The sequence below is a fragment of the Gekko japonicus genome, unplaced genomic scaffold, assembly GCF_001447785.1.
Source record: "Gekko japonicus isolate JY-2015 unplaced genomic scaffold, Gekko_japonicus_V1.1 scaffold337, whole genome shotgun sequence".
NCBI classification, from domain to species: Eukaryota; Metazoa; Chordata; class Lepidosauria; order Squamata; family Gekkonidae; genus Gekko; species Gekko japonicus.
This window is the reverse complement of record NW_015175365.1, coordinates 1026265-1046637: the sequence shown is the minus strand read 5'-3', so window position 1 is coordinate 1046637 and position 20373 is coordinate 1026265. Positions and strand designations below refer to the sequence as shown.

The 20373-nt window shown below is 44.0% G+C and overlaps 1 protein-coding gene across 1 annotated transcript in view; it reads left to right on the top strand.

Annotated features, from left to right (window-relative positions):
* Positions 1 to 14333, top strand: part of PRKDC (protein kinase, DNA-activated, catalytic polypeptide) — a 141213-nt gene extending 126880 nt beyond the window's left edge. The window contains exons 82-86 of the mRNA XM_015425442.1: positions 5590 to 5661; positions 6058 to 6259; positions 7587 to 7775; positions 11946 to 12085; positions 12985 to 14333. Of these exons, the coding sequence (XP_015280928.1) occupies positions 5590 to 5661; positions 6058 to 6259; positions 7587 to 7775; positions 11946 to 12085; positions 12985 to 13189 (808 nt within the window). The 3' untranslated portion in view covers positions 13190 to 14333. The remainder of the gene's footprint in view (positions 1 to 5589; positions 5662 to 6057; positions 6260 to 7586; positions 7776 to 11945; positions 12086 to 12984) is intronic.
* The last annotated feature ends 6040 nt before the right edge of the window (positions 14334 to 20373 follow it).

Here is a 20373-nt window from a genome sequence, read left to right as displayed (position 1 = left end):
TCACACACTGTCTCGATGTTTTCAGTGAGTTATTGACTACAACTCCAAGATCTCTCTCTTGGTCAGTCTGCCATTTTGGACCCCATCAATGTGTATTTATAGTTAGGATTTTTTGCTCCAATGTACATCACTTTGTACTTGGCCACATTGAACCTCATTTGCCACGTTGACGCCCACTCGCCCATCCTTGACAGATCCCTTTGGAGTGCCTCACAATCCTCTCTGGTTCTCACCGCCCTGAACAACTTTGTGTCATCTGCAAATTTAGCCACTTCACTGCTTACTCCTAACTTCAAATCATTAATAAACAAGTTAAAAAGCATTGGACTGAGTACTGATCCCTGGGTACGCCACTACTTACCACCCTCCACTGAGAAAATTGCCGTTTATACTCTCTGTTTCATTGAGAGTGTCTAGAAACTCAATCTCTTTTTCCCGACTTGAACACATATTGACCCAATCATTGTGTGGGTAGTTAAAATCACCTATTACAACAGTTATTTCGTCTAGCCGCTATCTTACTAGGAATTTTCCATGTAGCACAAAGGCAACACCTCATGCACAATGGTGAGACCTCATTTGGAATACTGTGTGCAATTCTGGTCACCACACCTTAAAAAGGATATTATAGCTTTGGAAAAAGTGCAGAAAAGGGCAACTCGAATGATAAAAGGGTTGGAACACTTTCCCTATGAGGAAAGGTTAAGGCGCTTAGGGCTCTTTAGCTTGGAGAAACGACGACTGAGGGGTGACATGATTGAGGTTTATAAGATTATGCATGGGAAAGAGCAGGTAGAGAAAGAGGTACTTTTCTCCCTTTCTCACAATACAAGAACTCGTGGGCACTCCATGAAATTGCTGAGCGGTCGGGTTAGAATGGATAAAAGGAAGTACTTCTTCACCCAAAGAGTGATTAACACTTGGAATTCACTGCCACAGGAAGTGGTGGCGGCTACAAGCATGGACGGCTTCAAGAGGGAATTAGATAAGCATATGGAGCAGAGGTCCATCAGTGGCTATTAGCCACAAGGTATAGATAGGGACTCTGGGGGAAGTGATGCTCTGTCATCTTGGTGCTTGGGGGGGTCAACAGTGGGATGGCTTCTAATGTCCTGGCCCCACTGGTAGACCTCCTGATGGCACTGGTATTTCTGGCCACTGTGTGATACAGAGTGTTGGACTGGATGGGCCTTTGGCCTGAGCCAACATTGGCATCTCTTATGTTCTTATGAATAATAAAGATCGGTTTTCAAAATAAAGTTTTACATATAGACTAATAAACAAGAATATTAAAGGGCTGCTAAATAAATTTAAGCAAGCCCAATCTGTCAGATCTTTCACATTTCATTAAATTAAAAGTTAATTTTGCTGCCAGTGCTTCATCCCACACTATCTTATATCAGGATTCAACACAGGCTTGTTTTTGTTTTCTATTTCCTAGCAATTTCTACTCTTGTAGGAATGATGAGGGAGACTGTATGATTTTTGTGTAACAGTTTTTTATTTTGTGTTTGAAATAGCCATAATAAGCACAGATATAAATCTGGGATGACATTCTGCCTTGTTGTCCTGTTGATGTCTTCATACATCTGAAGCTCCCCAGGCTGTAAATAATTAGTTACCCATCACATATAATAACAATAATAATAATAATATGTTCCTGGCACTTGGCAGCTCCTCCAGCAATAAAGGTAAGTAGTGGCTGAAATACATTTCTGACATGCCATGATTCCGAAGAAGAGCACAGCTACTGTGGCTGTGAAGGGACAGGACTTTCCCAGCCAGAATCACTAGACCAATCCAAAGCCAGGAAAGAAGAGCTGCCCAGGAAAGATTCCTCTGGTTTTTTTGAGCCGCAGGGCACCAATTTTCTTACCTGGTGCCACGGAGAGTCTGGTTGAGTTGCTGCCTTCTGGCATAGAGCCACAGCAGATGCTTTGCCACCTGGAATTTATTCATTTATTTATTTATTGGATATATATCCCGCCCTCCCCGAAGGCTCAGGGCGGCTAACAAAGAGGCACAAGTGCCAAAGTTAAAACAGATAAAAACAGAATAAAACAATACAATACAAAACACTAAAGTGTCGGTGCTCTAGATGTCACAGAATCAATAGTTGCAAGATGGGGGTCTGGTAAAAGTTATTAATTCCAGGCCAACAGCGTACCTCCTAGCAGCACAACCATCCTGTCTTCATCCAGGGACGTCTTGCACCCCATTTAATATCCGCACAATTGGTGGTTGAGGTGCAATAATGGGGGGTAGCAATGATGGAATAGTGGTGGCGGCGGCTCCTACTCAAAAGCTTGGCGGAAGAGCTCCATCTTGCAGCCCCTGTGGAACTGCGCAAGGTCCCGCAGGGCCGGGATCTCCTCCAGGAGCTCGTTCCACCAGGTAGGAGCCGCCACCAAAAACGCCCTGGCCCTGGTGACAGCAAATTTGATATTCCTGGGGCCTGGGATTACCAAGAGATTTTGACTCCCCGACCGTAGTGCCCTTGGGGGAACAACTTGTCCTATCCTTTTCAAGTGTCAGCAGTTCAGCACTGATGGCCTCTCTCTCTCCTCTCCCCTCCTTTCTTCGAACTGACAAATAGAAGCCAGTCAGGTTCAAAAGCAACTTTTCCAAGTCACAAGAATTCTTCAGGATGCTTGATAAGAAAGTCTTCTTTAATCGGAATGATATAAAGTCCTGTACTCCACTCAGTTGTTATAAACTGACCAGAGAAGATAGAACCTTGGTAACTGTGAAGTCTGTGTGCTCCCTTCTCACATAGAGGCCATCAGATAAATCCAGTTTGTCACATAGGGTTGGCAGTTGCCTGGAGAAGAATGTTCTGTCCTTTTAAAAAGGTAAAGGTTCCCTTGCTCGAAAGGCAGTCGAATCCGACTCTAGGGTTGCGGTGCTCATCTCCGTTTCAAAGCCGAAGAGCCAGCGCTGTCCGAAGACGTTTCAGTGGTCATGTGGCCGGCATGACTAAACACCAAGGCTCACAGAACGCTGTTACCTTCCCACCAAAGTGGTACCTATTTATCTACTTGCAATTTCTTGCTTTCAAACTGCTAGGTTGGCAGGAGCTGGAACTAGAGATGGGAGCTCACTCCATCATGCGGCACCCAGGTCTCAAACTGCTGCACTACTGACCTTCCACAGCCTGCAGTTCAGTGTCTTAACCACTTGAGCCACCGCAGCTCCATTTAGTCCTTTTAGTAGAGGCTTAATGGGTTATTTGCCACATGATGTGACTTACCTTCATGCCAGGAAAAACTTTAACTGTCCATTTCCACATTATAAGCATGTGTTAAAGGGACAGGCCATTTTTCTCCCGGCCTGTTTGCAACCCTGTGTGGGCATCTTAAACAGTTTGAGGGTTTTTAAAATTTCAAATGTAGGTGTCTTGACAAATTTGAGGGTTTTTTAAATTTCAAATGTAGGTGTCTTGACAAATTGTATTTAGTTGGTCTCAGCACACTCCATCAGAAGACGATGGGGGATATACAAGCATGCCAAGTTAACCATGTTTATACCTGTTATTAACAAAGCCTGAAAGGTTTGAAATTGGGTATGTTTTCCCCCTTGCCTTGGGAAAGATAGGTTTGTGGGCTGCACTATTCAACTGGAATAACTGAGTTTATGCTGAGATTATTTTAAGAACAGATGTAATATCACACTGCTTGGCATACAGGATGATCATATTCAGTAAAGGTGCTGGATGGAGATGGGGAGCAAAGGTGTGGACATCCCCAGAGTCTTGGCGCTGCATCTTTTAGTGCAAGTAACCCATAGTCTTAGTAGTGGATAAATGCAATGTATTAGTTAGAGAATTGGACTAAGTTAAAAGGGATGACCTTGAGATAATCTCATTCAATCTTAAAGGGGAATTGTGAAGATAAACGGAGAGAGTTTATCCATGGAGGAAAGGGTGGTATAAACATTTGATAGATGAAAAGTTCCCTGATCAAATGCAGACCCTGGCCCTGTAATGTTTGCATGCATCCACAGTGTAAGGATTGGGTTACGCTTCTCTTTAAAGAGGAGTCCATACTCCTGCTCCTTTCTCTTTGGTCTGGTTTATGTGCAGTGGCTGCTCTAAATTGCTTCATCTGGCAAGTTGTTTTGTATGCTCAGCTTTCCCCATGCCCCTGCAGATGTCCAAGAAAGAAACATATATTGAACAGTTATATAGAAAGGAATAATACCACAGTTGTTAAAATGTTTTTGAGAATATTTGTGAACCTGAATTGACTGTGCTAAAGTGTCTTCATATTGAAGGAAAAGAACAAAGTTTCATAAAAAGAATAGAAAACTGCTAATAATGAGGTAGAGGACGGTTTACTAGATCAGTGGTCTCGAACACGTGGGTCGGTAGTAGAGATGTTTTGAAATTTTGAAGTCTTGGGGGAAGACGAGAGTTGCAGACTGTATTCTTATACAGAGCATATCATTGACATTAAATAAATGCTGGAGATAAGATATATTATTCTTTATGCAGCACCATCATGGTGCTTTACAGCATAAGCTTGTAAATCCAAAGCTAGACATGGAGTGAAAACAGAGAGGCATTTCAAAGGGCTATTTGGGATAGATGGAAGGGGGGTGCCTTTGGTGCCGGTCCAGACAGTAAGGAGCCTGGGAGTAACACTGGATGCTGTTCATTCCGTGGAGGCCCAGGTTGCTGCAGTTGCCAGATTTGCATTTTTCCATCTTAGGCAGATTAGGTTACTGAAGCCCTATCTCTCCCCCCAAGACTTAGCTACAGTGACCCATGCAGTGGTCACTTCCAGGCTTGATTACTGCAATTACTATGAAGGCTTGCCCTTGAGGCTGACCCGGAAATTGCAACTGGTGCAACATGCGGTGGCGCGCCTGCTGACATTGACGCCTGTGTGGGCTCACATTCGGCATGTGCTCTGCCAACGGCACTGGTTACCAGTTGAGTACTGGATTAGCTTCAAGGTGTTGGTAATAACCTTCAAAGCTTTACACAGCCTGGGACCAACATATCTAAGGGATTGCCTTTTCCTGTATATGCCTCGAAGAGCATTACGCTCTAAGGGTCAACATATTCTGGTGGTTCCTAACCCAAGGAACGTCTGTCTTGCCTCAAGCAGGGCTTTTTCTGCCCTGGCCCCTGCCTGGTGGAACATGCTCCCCATTGAGATCAGGGCCCTGCAGGATCTCCTTCAATTCCGCAGGATCTGCAAGATGGAGCTGTTCCACCAGGCCTTTGGCTGAGGCAGCGGGTGTCCACCTATGCCCCCTCCCCCGAGGTTGCTGTCACCCACCCACTGGTAACTGGCCATTATTTCATCTGGGCCAGAATCTTTCATAGCCAGCTGATTTTGTTGTTGTTGTTAAGCTGCAACCACTGATTTTAATGTTTATACTGTGTTTTAAATTTTAATTGTATTTATTGTAATATGATGTTACCCACCCTGAGCCCGTTCTAGGGATTTGAGGGATATAAATACAATAAATAAATAAATGTAAACTAAGACCAAAACATGATCTGCATTTTATTATTGATTTTTTTTCTGCTTTAAACAATTCTGTTATGTTCCTAATTATTAATATTTTGTCTGCTTCCAGAAAAGCTAGTCGTATAGAGACAGTGACATCTTTCCAACAACGGGAAAACCTTGTGCCTGAAGACCTGCTAAGGTAAGTGTACTCTTTATAAACTACAGGCTCTGAAATACTAGGGACTATGGTTACTATGTGTATGAGTTACATTTGAAGGTGGCAAAGGACCACAGCCCCTCTGCAGACATCGTTATTTATATCCCCCTCCTTCACATCCATTCCCTGCCTTTTCATGCTCCCAGGCCAGTTCTTGGCTTGTGCAGGTTGAAACTCTGATGATCAGGCTTTGCCACTCTGATCTCTTCTTCTCCACTTCTATTATCTTCTTACGCATTTTGCCATGTGTCTGGAAAGGTAAGGGGGGAAGGTAGTTCTTTATCTGGAGTGTATTATTTTTGACTGCCGAGGAAATGGCATTTATGGAATATAGGGCTGAAGTGCAACTTCTAATATATACATTTTGCTTCTCTTAAGGAGGGCGTTTGTTAAGATGAGCACAACTCCAGAGGCCTTTCTGTCTCTGCGATCCCATTTTGCCAGCTCTCATGCATTGATGTGTATCAGCCACTGGATTCTTGGTATTGGAGATAGGCATTTGTCCAACTTCATGGTCAACATGGAGACGGGTGGCATGGTGGGAATAGACTTTGGACATGCATTTGGTTCCGCTACACAGGTATTCTTCCTGCCTATGTACATTTTCTGCTATTTACTTCATACAAGTTTAAATGTTATGGGGAATTAATAATGTGCTTGTTTATTGATATCTCCAAATTCTTCCTTGTTCCTTTTTTGGATCCCTTTTCGCTGGTCAAGCTGTCAGTGTAAACAGGGGTCATTTCGTAGAAAAAGAGCTGCAGGAGCTCATTAGCATATGCCACACCCCCTGCATCACCAGAAGTGATGTCAGAAAGGGGAAGCAAAAGGGGGGGAGGCATCTTCAAAAGCCTCCCTTCTCCCAGCCAGCCTGCCAAGGTAGACTGGGGGGGGGGAAACGAAGAGAGAAGGGGTTTAAAGTTTAAAACCCTTTCTCTCTTTCCATTATATTCTATGGGTCATAGAATACAATGGAAAGATCTTTAAACTTTAAACCCCTTCTCTCTTCGTTTCCCCTCCCCCAGTCTACCTTGGCAGGCTGGCTGGGAGAAGGGAGGCTTTTGAAGATGCCTCCCCTTCTCTCTTTCCATTATATTTTATGGGCCATAGAATACAATGGAAAGATCTTTAAACATTAAACCCCTTCACTCTTCGCTTCCCCCCACCCAGCCAAGGTGTGGGGGAGAAGCGAAGAGAGAAAGAGTTTAAAGTTTAAAGATCTTTCCATTGTATTCTATGGCCCATAGAATATAGTGGAAAGAGAGAAGGGGTTTAAAGTTTAGAGAAGGAGCGTGGGGTCAGGGTTGGGCAGCTGGGGGCGGGGCTTGCCACCACTGCCATTTCTGCCCTCTCCTGGGCTGCCAGAGCGGTGCTCCAGTGCGCTCCAGGCCCAACGGACCCCTGAGTGTAAAGCATTTAAAATTCAGCTGCCCATCTGGAATATTCCTGCTGTTAGTGAAACAAACCCTCATTAGGAGTGCTGAAAATTGGGAAAACTCAAAATTGCACTCGCATATGGAAATTTGTAATGGTTGTATAAATCAATCAAAATTAATAAATGGTATCACTGCACAAATAAAAACTGAGTTGGTGAGAATAACAGTTTGTCTTTAAGCCACGGCAGCTGTTAACAACAGAATGGAATAACGTTTGAAGAACTGCTTGGATTAGTGAAGGAAACCAGATGGAAGTGTTCTGCAGTGACAGAAAGTGGGATAGGAAAAATTGAATAACATATGCCAATGTTTATTCTCTAGAAGCCGTTTTCCTTCAATATTCCCTTGAATTCAGGCTATTGATCATTATTAAGTTCTTAGTCTGGGGGACAGCAAAAGTAGATAAGCTACTGTGTTATTTATTTCTTTATAGCTTTTATTTTAAATGTATTTTAACTTTTCCTTGTGCAGTTTCTGCCTGTGCCAGAGCTGATGCCCTTCCGTTTGACGCGCCAGTTCATTAATTTGATGTTGCCTATGAAGGAAACCGGCCTTATTTACAGTGTGATGGTGCATTCCTTAAAAGCCTACCGTGTATATCCAGACCTTCTCATTAATACAATGGATATATTTGTGAAGGAGCCTTCCTTAGATTGGAAAGTAGGTTGTCTTGTCGTCAGTCCTGGTTTATCTGCATAAAGCAAGAGAGATTGGGACATATAAGGAAGACAGGATGGTTACGTGAGGATGTGAAATGTTTTTATTTAGTAATTTGTATGCTTTGTATCTTTCACCAATAGATTCATTGTGGTTGTGGCTGAAAAGCTTTGCATACCTAATGGAGAGAGGAGGGGAGAAATGATGAGCAGGAGACACTATATTCAAGGGAGGAGGGAGCTTTAGGGCTATGAGAGGCAACAGAGAGTGGGGCTGGGTTGGGTCCATCCCTTCTGCGAAAGGAGCAGAGGCTCATGGAACAGCCCTCTGCGGCTTTCCCTTTCCCATTTCAGGCCTCTAAAAAGCTGCCCCTCTTAGGAGACTCTGGGACTGATGGGGGAGGACAGCTAATGGGGGAAGCAACAGGAATCCCTGCCCACACAATTTTGTATGACTGTTTATTCTGTTGGGCAACAATTTCTATTTATTAATTTATTTAGGATATTTCCGTGCTGCCTTTTGAGAGTCCTGCTCAAGGCAGCTTGCAAGTAAAACAATGATCTTCTTCGTGGTCTCTGTGCAGTCCCAACCTCAGACAACTACAAGAGCAAGTTTTGGCACACTTCCTCTGGTTTTGGCGTGCTTCCGTCTCACGCTCTGGGGAGCAGACATCGACTGTGCATGTCTGGAGCAGGGAAGGAAACACCCTCCCACTCAGTTTCTTTTCGACCATTGCCCTGGTCAAACCTACCTCGCTGTATTCCTCCTACTGAGCTACCTTATATGCCTCTTCTTCATTTTGCTTCGTTCTTCTCACCGTCTTTGCTGTTTTCTTCGTCTCCGTCGACAATACCTCTACCCAAAAAACAAAAAGAACTTTCTGTGAGTTTTTTCTCCCTTGTCATTGTCTTCCCCCACCCCCTTCCCCTTGGACCCTGCCGGTGGCGCATGGAAGGGAAGACCCATTTTAAAACATTGCCAAAATTGTGAGGGGAACATCCCTACCACCGATGGACATTCACTGTTTCTTTTCTGCCTGGGTGAGGCTCACAAACCAGATTCCTGCACCCATTGCAGTAATTTTAGAAAACCGGCTTGAAATAATAGAGCTGCGAGACTGAAGCGCCACCTCCTGGAGGCCTCCTTGCGCCCAGTGATGTCCCAGTCCTCAAACTCTAGAGCCTCACCACCTCCCCCAGCTCAGAGGGGAGATTCGGCCAAGTCGGCAACCTCTGTGGCCTTAACGGCCTCAAAGCGTGAGACCGACAAACAGTCCAAAGGGCCTTGTCTCCTGACGTGCCGAAACAGAACAAATCGCACAAGTCGAAGGATTGGTTGGTACCAATGGGCGCAACAGTCCCAAAATCAATCTCAACGGGAGCGTTTTCCTTGATCCCTTTGGGAACGTTACAAATCTCCATCCCGTTCCTCATACCAAGATCAGGACCGTTACTTGCGTCCCTATTCACCATACCAATTGGAAGACTTACTAGTTTTTGGTCCACCAGATGCTCCCATCATCATACAGCTGCCTTCCGCTTCTCCAACAGCTACCATTGCCACCCCTCCTAGGCCCTCGATCAACATGCCAGTGGACCAACCCATGCCAACATCAGCCGCACCAATGAACAAACTTGGCCTCCAGACCTCTGCCTCGGAACCATCAGATGCCGGGTCCAAGGGGTTGGATTCGGAAGATTATTCACTTGGATCACTTCATACTTCCCCGGATTCGGACACAGTTCATTGGGGTTCTTTATCACCCTTGGAGGGGTCCAAGGCTTACCTCGAACTGGTGACTCACATGGCTGCCGCTTTGAACATTCAGCTCACCAGTGACGCCCCAACGGTTATGGATCTAGTCCACAAACTAGTACAATTGGACCTTCTGCCAGCATCCTTACTTCCCATGCTCCCAGTTCACCTAGATGTTCTCCGATAGGCATGGGACAAACCCACTTCTATCCCACCAACATCGAGGTGCCTTGACACTCTCTACCAAGTCCAACCGTCGGACTCGAAATTTCTCTTCTCCCACCCAGCTCAGAATTCCATCATAGTGCACTCTGCCTCTAAATCCAAACAAGCTGAACACCCTGCACCATCAGACCATGAAGGCCGTAAATTGGATACCCCGGGGCGAAAGATGTATGCAGTCACCACTACGACAGCCAAGATCCACAACTACTTAGCGTACTTTTCGGCCTACTTCTTTCATCTGACAAACCAGCTTTCCACTTTGGTTACAGAACTGCCCGAGGCCTCCCAGAAGACTGCTACTACTCTTCTCAACAAATTGTCTAAATTGACAAAACAACAAATCAGTACTGTTCATCATGCAGTATCCTGCTCATTGAAGGCCATGGCTACTTCAGTCGGCCTTAGAAGACACGCTTGGCTATGCTCTACCACCCTACAACCTGGCATAAAATCGAAGGTGGAGGATCTACCTTTTGATGGAGAAGGCCTGTTCCATGCCTCCACGGATGAGACCCTCACTAACATAGATGATAACTGTAAAAGAGCTCGCAGTTTAGGGGCATCACAGTCCTCACAACCACAAACCCCAGATTCAAGACCTGGAAGCCCAGCGGGACCAAATGTTCTCGGTCTCCCCATCAGTCAGACTAGTCGAAACACAAGGCTCCCCTGGCCAAACAACTGTACCACCAGAAGCCGAGAGGCCCTTACTCCAAAAAGGCAACACCTCCTGCAAAACAGTCTCTTTGACTCTCTGGCACAGTCCTCCTCACCCTCCATTGGTTACCCCGTCCTGGGGCACCAGGCTATGCCCTTTCATCGACACCTGGGAATGCATCACCACAGACACCTGGGTCCTCACCATCATTCGCCTAGGATACACCATTAAGTTTCTTTTGACCCCGCACGTCCCTCATTTTGTGGTGATGCCCCCCTCCAGCTTCCTCCAAGAAGTAGTTCAAGGTTTCCTAGCCAAGGGAACCATAGAGCATGTCCCTCAAACTCAACATCATAAAGGATTCTACATCCAATATTTTATTGTCCCAAAATGGGACGGAGGCAAACACCCCATTATGGACCTGTGACAACTCAACCACTACATTCCATACAAAAAATTCCAGATGATTACTCTTCAATCCATCCTCCCCCTGAACCCCAAGGGCACCTGGCTGGCATTTCTCGATCTGCAGGACACCTATTTCCACATCACCATCCATCCATAATATTCTTGTTTCCTGAGATTTACAGTAGGACCCAACCACTACCAATACCAAGTTCTCCCCTTTGGCCTCTCAATGGCACTAAGAGTTTTCACAAAGTGCATGGCAGAGGTTGCTGCTTTCCTCTGACAATGCAGCTGTCATTGTCTAACTGTTTTTCTCTACATCGACGACTGGCTGCTAATCTCCCACTCCCAGCATCAGCTTTGTCGAGATGTGTCCACCATGCTCTGGCTACTAGCATCCTTGGGTCTGCATGAACCTCTCCAAGTCCCACTTGGCTCCTGTCCAGGATCTGCAGTTCATAGGGGCATGGATTTGCACTCCCCTGCAATGTGCTTTCCTCCCAATGGACAGACAAGGAGTCCTTGTCTTTCTGGGACTTGCTAGCGGTGGCTGGAAGAAACTGAGTGGGAGGGGGCATTTCCTCCCCCGCTCCAGACATGCGCAGTCAATGTCTGCTCCCCAGAGCATGAGAAGGAAGCGTGCCAAAACCAGAGGCTAGTTCTTGTAGTTCTCTGAAGTCGGGTTCGAGTGCAGGCGCAGAACTCGTGTGTGACTGCACAAATGACCCCTTGAAGATCATCAGTTACAGGTAAACTACCTGTTTTTTCTTGATGTGGTCATATAATAATTTTAATAATTTTATCTTGTATTTTATATTGATATTGATATTATTGTTTTCTAGTGTTTCTTTATGTAAGCCGCCCTGAGGCTGCCTCGGTGGGGAGGGCGGGGTAAAAGTTAAAGTAATAAATAAATAAATAATATGCTACTGTTTCTGTTGAGCATCTAAGAAATAAGGAAATTACGAATATCACTTTGCACTAACTTTTAATTATAATAAAATATGCTATGCATATCAATCACATTTCTGTATATGGCTTGAAATATCAGGCATATATCATGTGATGAATACTGTGGTTATCCATGAGATTATTCTTCATGGGTTTATATGTGAATCTCTCCCTAGAATTTTGAACTCAAACAGTTGAAAAAAGGTGGAACATGGACTAAAGACATAAATATGGATGAAGTGAATTGGTATCCCCTCCAAAAAGTAAATTTTGCAAGAAGAAAATTAGCTGGTGCCAATCCAGCTGTGATCACCAGGTAAGTCTCTTAAGTACTTTGCATTTTTTAATTTTTTGAACTTTCAAAGAAAAGAACAAGCCATGACCTACAAGGAACTGAAGGTGAGGGGAACGATTTAGCGACTCGCCGCCTTAAAAAACAAATCTTCATACCTTTGTTACAGCACACCATCAGCATACAAATAGTACTGTTCCCCCTGAAACCTTGCTCCTCACCTTTCGTTTCCTTTACCTGTTATGTGGGGAAATCACTGTTTGACCTGTTTCAGGTTCCACCATTTACTGACTTCCTGTCCCACTCCAGCTCTCTTGCACCTTCCCCTTTCCTTTCCTTCCAGGCAGTTTGGACAAAAATGACCTGCATTTTTTCTTGTATCCCTGCAACAAAAAGGGCTGGAGACTTCATTTTTTAAACAAACAAAACCAGGAATTCAGAGGAGCTAAATCTTGAAATGGAAAGAGATTGTGGCTGTAAATCATTATAGTATAATTATCCTATATTGCAATAGGAATTACTAACTTTTTTAATAGCCTGCAAAAAGTCCTGCAGTGGTTTGGTAGGAGAAAAATGGTGGGAGAGTGGTGCCCAAAAGGGACTGGCGGTGGGGCAATGTTGCTGATGTGGGTGGGATTTCTGCAGGGCAGGAAAATGTACACGGCTCCTTCCAGGCAATGCAATAGCATGCATGGACAGCATTCTTTCAAAAAACATCAAACTGCAGCAGATTTGGGGAAGCGTATTGAGGGCTAGGAAAGCCTTGAAAGAGGATGACTGCAGGACAGTGTTGTGTGGAGGTGTCCCCCCCCAAAACAAACAAACAAACAAACAATCCTGTGTGGAAGCAGCCTTAGTTAGGGAAATTCAACTGACACATTTCTCAAATAAACAGTATTTGTTTTTAATGTCTTTTATTAAAGTGATGAATTGCGGCTGGGCCACGAAAAATCATCTGCCTACAGATATTATGTATCTGTAGCACGAGGGAGCAAAGAACATAATATCCGAGCCAAAGAGGCAGAAGATGGTCTTTCAGAAGAAATACAGGTGAAGTGCCTTATAGACCAAGCCACAGACTCAAATATCCTGGGCAGAGTTTGGGAAGGATGGGAGCCCTGGATGTGAAAGATAAAATGCAATCAAAATTATATTCCATTATATCAAAGGCTGTGCAGTCAGGACATCACCACCTGGGGTATGAAGAACAATTGGATTGTGTATTATTTACACAACAATAAGCATTTGTGTATGCAGTGCAAGTTGTGTGATGCAGCAAAAGAACTGAGTCTTCTTTTGACAATCATCAGTTCTTGCAACTGTTATTTAGGATGGGTGCAGGGAAATGGTCTATTCTGTATACAAGAGCACTGGAAAGTAAAACATGAAAATAGTGCATTAAGGGTAAAATGGGGAAGCATGAAAACATGATACGTAGGACTCAACAATTCTGCATTCTATTGCTGATGTTTATGGAGGGTGGGGAACAAACTATTTCACAAAATTAGTAGAATTATCCAGTAAGAACTGAATAGTAAGAATTATCCAGTAAGAATTGAATATAATAATAAATAAATAGTTCATTTACTAGGTATAAAAGTATCAAGAACTCCACAGTGCAGTTCAGAGTAAATACTATAATGTTCACTTATTATCTGTGGTACTATGAGCTGGTGAGACAGTACTGCTTATGAAAGTCATCTGTACAGTTGGAAGTATGAACTCATGTGAGATTGCCCCCACCAGGAGAATGCAAGCTTTCCCAGTTACAGAGAAGCTACAATAATATGCAAGTTCACTCTTCCAGTTTGACACCGCTCCTCTTAGATGAGTCACATAAGTTTGTTTAGTTTAATTTACTGCAGTAGTATCTGCATCACCACTCTTTCTGAGTTAAGATGCAAGTTGCGCTAAATGAGCAGTAAGTAAATCCTAAATTCAGTAAGTAAAACAGTAGTAAGTAAATCCTAAATTCTAATTGGCTGCAAAAATTTGGTCTCACACGTTTTCTTTCTGTTGCCAGTGAAGTGGTATGGAACCAACCTAGCTGAAAATAGCAAAGTAGTTTACTGCAGTCAATCAGGTGCTTTGGCACCGCTTCTCTCGTTCCAGATTTTGAACTGGAGAGAGAAGACAGCAATGGGAGTGGTTTTGTGTAAACTGTGCCTCTATAATATCAGAGAGTATTAAGGAATGTTCTCGGAGATGTTACTAAACTTGTTCAGAAAAATCATCCATTGATTGAATGACTTCTGTACAGAACTGCAAAAAAAATGCCTCTTAAAATTGCACATTTGTATTTTATGTGTGCACTAAGATAGCTTTGACTTCAAGAAATGTTCAAACTAAAGAAAAGGAGAAGCATCCTGTTTCCTTGGTGGAAACCTGTGAAACAAAATATCTTCAGATCAGAAATCTGATCAAATAAAATCCATTTGAAGGACTTGGTAAATGAACTTTATTTAAAATATGTGTTTTATAGGTGGTTCTTATTTGCTACTATGAAACCTCAAGTGTTTTGTATTAAGATTTTGTAAAATAGTATGGACTTGGTGATCACAATAAAAAGGCTTTAAGTCAAATTTAAAGTGGTTTTACTTCTGTTTGTCTAGAAATCCACACACATAGGATTGATTTTTTTTTCTCTTTAATAATACTGAGGTCATGATTTGAGATTGGTGTGAAAGTGTTATGTCATGTCAAAAATAGTTGTACAGAAAATGCTATACAAAATATGACCTAACATACCCTGTTGCATTCTAAGTCACAAATCATATCTGCTTTAGAGTCAATGTTAATTTATCTTTTTGCTCATTCATTCCTGTACACAGTACTTTGATCTGTATGTTCAGAGGGTAATGTTCCAAGCTTATAATTTAACTACATTATTTATTGCAATGTAGGCATAAGAAACACTTGTGCAAATGACAGATTACGTTATCGTTACAATAAAATTCTTGATTGACTTTAGGAATCCTAAAGGTAGAAGAACAGTTTGATGGTCAAATGTTGCATAGTATTTTTCCTTTGCTTCATCTGCTCAGTGCTATTACATGTAATTAACTGAAAGTGCAGTTCTCTAAATTCATCCCAGTATATAATGCAGGTTTATATTGAGTAGTGCTCTACCAGTGCCCCAACGATCTGTTGTTCTGTGCTTAGTGGTGTGTTGCATTCTTGTTAGCCTGGCTTGTGCTTGCTCTGATCTCTCCTCATATCCATTATGTAGAAGGGAAGGGAGAGGACAACGGCAACACTGCAGTTATCATCGGCCCCATTTCTACTGCCCTTTGTCCCCATGCCAGTTTTGTAAAGAAGAAAGGTATCAAGGGGGACCCCCTTTCCGCCTGACAGCTAGGGTCTACTGCAATAAGACTGAGGCTTTTGGTAACTTGGGATCTTACTGGCATTATTGAGACTAAGCAAAGTAAAACTGGTGTCAATGCCAGCCCAGACAAAGTGGTTATGTCACATGGGGCTACAGATTCTTCCAGCATCATGCAGGAGGTGGGGCCTATCAGTATGCCCAGTTGATAAGGTGAGGCAGGACCGAGAGGTGGGTGTTCAGTACATGCTCCCTTTATTCCCTCTCCTCTGATCAATTTGTGGGGAAGAGGCCTGCATCTAGAACTCTCATGCCAGGTGAGCAGCATCAGTTTTTGATTATTTTTTTTACAGCGTTAGGTTGCCCAAAGAACCTGAATGCAAACTGTGTCATGATTTGGTGTTTCTCAAGAGTTTCCAGCTCAGCCACCTGTCACTACAAATTCCATGTGTTCTAAGGGTCGAGGCAGCTGACCATAACTTGGGGAGGGAGAATCAGAACTCCGTAATCCTGTCTACCAGCTCAAAGGGTAGATATGTCCACTTAGATTACAAACCAGGCAAGATCCTGTATCAACATCAGACCGTTCTTTGCACTTGAGTTTCAACTAAATGCTCTTGTGAGCCAATAGGTAGTGGCTAAGGTTCCAGTGAGACAGCTACCATGTCTACGGCTACGCAAAAGTATGTTTCATTGAGCAATGCTTCTGGCTGCCTGCTTCACAAAAAAGAATGTTCAAAGATACCAAGAAAATGACTGCTAGTGTTCACCTGTCCCACCAGAGGGGACATGCAGGAAAGTTCTTAACATTAAGTCCTACACTGGAATTAAGATGAAGGTAGAGCCAAAGATCAGGATTTTGACGTTGCTTTCTTTCATTGAATTCTGTTAATGCCATCAAAAATGCTGTATATGTACAGTATATTAACTGCAAACTGCTAACTTCAGCATACAGTTACATTAGAGTTAGGTGTCTGTAACTAATGTGTAAAACGGGATTCAGTTCTAAGAGCAGGATTGTGAGAAAGATCAGGAAAATCATTAGGGTCCTGTTTGACTCAAAACTTAACCAACCAAAATTATATCCATTTCCAGTTGTGTTCCAACTTTTGCAACAGGAATAACAAAAGTATGTATGGTTTTTATTAATTTAACCTGCATGAATGTTTCTTCCAGGCTCATGTACAGCTAGTTAATGCAATTATTTTCCTTCCTATAACAATATACTTTGTCTGTCTGCATTTCAAACTAATGTTAGTCACACTCTTTTGCAGCAGCTGACACGACAAACCTGCAATTACAGTGCTAAGTGAAGCACTGAACTTCTAGCACCTTTCCAGTGCAATACCTGAGGAAGCAAGTGGTTTCTCCTCAAAACAGTGGGGCCAAAGCATTTGTGGCCTATGGTTGCAATATATGCAGAAATGCCAATAGTAGCTCTGCTGAGGTGAAAGTTACTATGTAGTAGCAAAAGTACGACACCACCATGTAGACAATATGATACGGCCGTATACGGATTAATCAATGTCCTCCACAGCACAGATCCAGTGGGAGCTACACTGAACAGATTAGCAGGAGCAGGGAAGTGGCTTCCTATACGACCTTCCTTTTCCCAGACTGGGGGATGGGGGGGGAGTGGGCTTGATGCTGCATTTGTGGATCTCGGAACTGGGGAAGAAAAGTTGCTGAATACAAAGGACCACCCAGCCCTGCAGCAGCATGGAGCAACACTCAGAAACCTGTTTCTGTATGTGATTCAGGGCCAATGAGTTCATCTCTGCTTACTCAGTTCACAAGTGATTTCCCTGCCCGAAAAGTTATTTGCATGTTCAGTATTTACATTTTAGTGTTTAGAATAACAATATGTCACTGTTCTCTTTGGTCTTTCAATTAAAATACCATTAGGGAGGAAAATAAAAGATAGGACTTACCTTCACTGCAAACGTGTCTTGCTTTTATACCAGTCTAGTAGCTTGTGAAGTCATCATGAGATGTGTGGGGGCACTGACACAGTCACAGTTTCAGGGATACCCCCAGGCAAGGAGCAGTGCCATCTTAACTAAAGTGTACTCACAAGTGCATGTCCTACCTTTCTCCAGGTGAGTGTTTAGGATTACAGCCAGAATTACTTCAACTGGATTAATGAAAACTTGTAGGATCATGCCAGTGGTTTCAGACAAAACTCTGGTGTTCTATTTCTTGATCTCTCAGTTGGGAAACGCCCTACTGCTACCTGTATCCATAGCCTGTATTATGGTATATCAGTTACTGGTACAAAAGCTTTGCGAAACAGGTGCCAGCAATATTTGATATGCACTAGAAAGGAAGGGAATCCTGCTCCCGACTTCTCCAGAAGATATGCCACTCTTCAGATCTGTTTTAATGCACCAGTGGCTATTATGACCTTGAATTGTTGCATCCCTTAAATGAAAACACACTGCATATTCTGGTTGCTTGATCAGCCCCACCAACATTTTATTTATTTGCTGCCATTATACCTTGCCTCTTTCCAAAACGCATTTACATTATTTGTCTTGCCTCCATTTTATCCTCACCAAATTCCTATGGTAGGTTCAGCTGAGAGTGTCTGACCGGTCCAAGATTATCCCAGCTTCCATGATGGGAGTGGGGAAAAACCAGGGTCTCCCAGATTATAGTAGAATACTCTAACCGCTACACATCCATCTTGCCTTTTGATTTTCTACTTTCCCAATGCGATTAGCCATTAAATGAGCTAAACACAATATCCCATACAAGATCTAAAGACTTTCAGGGCGTCCCTAAACATTTGTTACTGAACACTTCCTTGCTTTCAGTAACATTGTTTAAAATCAGAAAGATGATATTGCCTCAAAAAAAGAATGCTATAAAGCTTAGATGGCTGAGTTTTGGGGTTTTTTTAATGACTGGAAGTTAGCACCATCCATTATTGCTTAAATCCCTTGAAGTTTTATCACAGGTGGAAGAATTTTTAATGGAACACATCTTTCTCACCCTCTGCCCCTCACAGCAACCTGAAATTCCCCTCATCCTGTTCCAGAGGATGTGTGGGGGGGTCTTCTGTTAGAGGGATCAAAGTCTGTATCTTCTAAAAATCTTTATATTCTTTGTGACACAACTGCAAAAATACTTAGCCTTCAGCCTGATCCTATTCTAATTTCCTAATTGTGAAAAATTATACTAGATTTTGTTGTTGCTGTTATTCCTACCTTTAGGGGGGAAATGTTGTTTCAGAACCATCTGAGTGGGTTTCATTCATCATGCAACCTACCATGTTGTGGCAGCAGAGCCACCCTAAAGAAGGAGGCCTTACCGACGCTCCAGAGAGCCTTCATAATAAATGTGGGTGCAATATTCATCCACAAGAGGGCGATGCTTTAACAGTTAAATCACAGAACATTTCTCTAGGCAAGTACACTGGGCAGGGTAAATCCAGTGGGAGAAACTGTCCCATGGCCAGAGCTGCTAACAAAATCCAGTTTTGCATTATTTTCATATAGTGAAATCCTGTGAGATGGTGACAACATGTTGGGGCTAAGCTCTGAAGCCACCTGGCAAGGTAGCGACTAGTTCTGAACTTGCCTTTTAATGACGCCCACAACTTCTGACATGTATCTCAGGACAGTGTTGATAGATGCAGAACAATGTGACTTTTGGAATATTTAGATCACCATCTGGAATAAAATTATTTCGGAAGATGTGGCCCAAGTTGTTGGTTTTTGTTTTAATGCCTTCAGCACTCAACATTACTGAGGTGCATCTACTGGCCTATCTTGGGTTGATTTCACAAGGGCTCTTTAAACTTGCTTTGGCTTGAAGCCAAATTGATTTTTTAAAAGGGTTTTTACATATCTAAGGGATACAGTGCAACCACCCCCAGCTCAAAACAGGTTTTGGAAAACATGGATTAAGGCTTCATTAACTGTAAGAAGGCCTGTGTTTTAAGGTGTGTGAGACCTTAAAACAATTGAACAAAGTTTGAGTCCAGTGGCACCTTTATGGCCAACAAAGCTGTATTCAAGGTATAAGCTATCCTGTGCACGCATACTTCAGATATCTGAAGAAATGTGTGTGCACATGAAAGCTCACACCTTGAATAAAACTTTGTTGGTCTTAAAAAGTGCCACTGGACTCAAACTTTGTTCTGCTGCTTCAGACCAACATGGCTTCCCACCTGACTCTATCTTAAAACTATCAGTTGGCTTTCAAAAGCCAGAGCAAGTTTTACCATGAAGCCCAAGTGCTTGCAGATGAAAGGGGCCTTGCTAACCTGTTCTCTCAGAAGTAGCCCTAGTCTGTAGTTCATGTATCTTTTCGTGGGAAGGCAGTAAGGTCCTGTCGACTGAGAGTGTTCAGGTGCCAGTTTTTTCAGGGAGTCGCCTCGGGCACGTCCCTCATACAGCGAGGTACCTGCAGACTCCAGCGAGGTCTGCAAAATCCGATGGCACCCACGCAGCTGAGGGGCAGATGCGCCGCCGTGTAGCAGGCAGGAGCAAGCGGCGGGACTGCAGCCGGGACGCCGGAAACGATTCCGGGCTGGCAGGCAGGCAAAGCTCTCTCCCCCACCCCACCCCACCCCCCGCTCTCCCCCCGCAACGCCGTCGGCCCTCTGACGTCTCTCTGAGCTCAGTAAGTGCGCGCGACCCAACGCAAGAGCCGGGGGGCTGGGCGGCTGTCAGGGACAAACCCACCCCTCCTTCCCCGCCCGCCATGCCGAGCGTCGCCCGGGGCGAGTCCCACCAGGAAAGAGCAGCCCAGGCGCCTGCCTCGGGATCCCCTTCCGCGGAGGGCAATTCCCACGGATTCCTGCGCCACGCAGCGCACGGCCGTGGGATGGCCCGCCAGCGTTTCTCGCCCTCGCTCGCGGGCACCGGCTCCCTCCGACTCCGTGTCCAAATCAGTATGAAGGAACTGGGCGACGACGACGACGACAGCTGGGCGCCTGTGCCGGCGCCCTCTCTGCCCGCCCCCCTCCCCCCCCCGGACA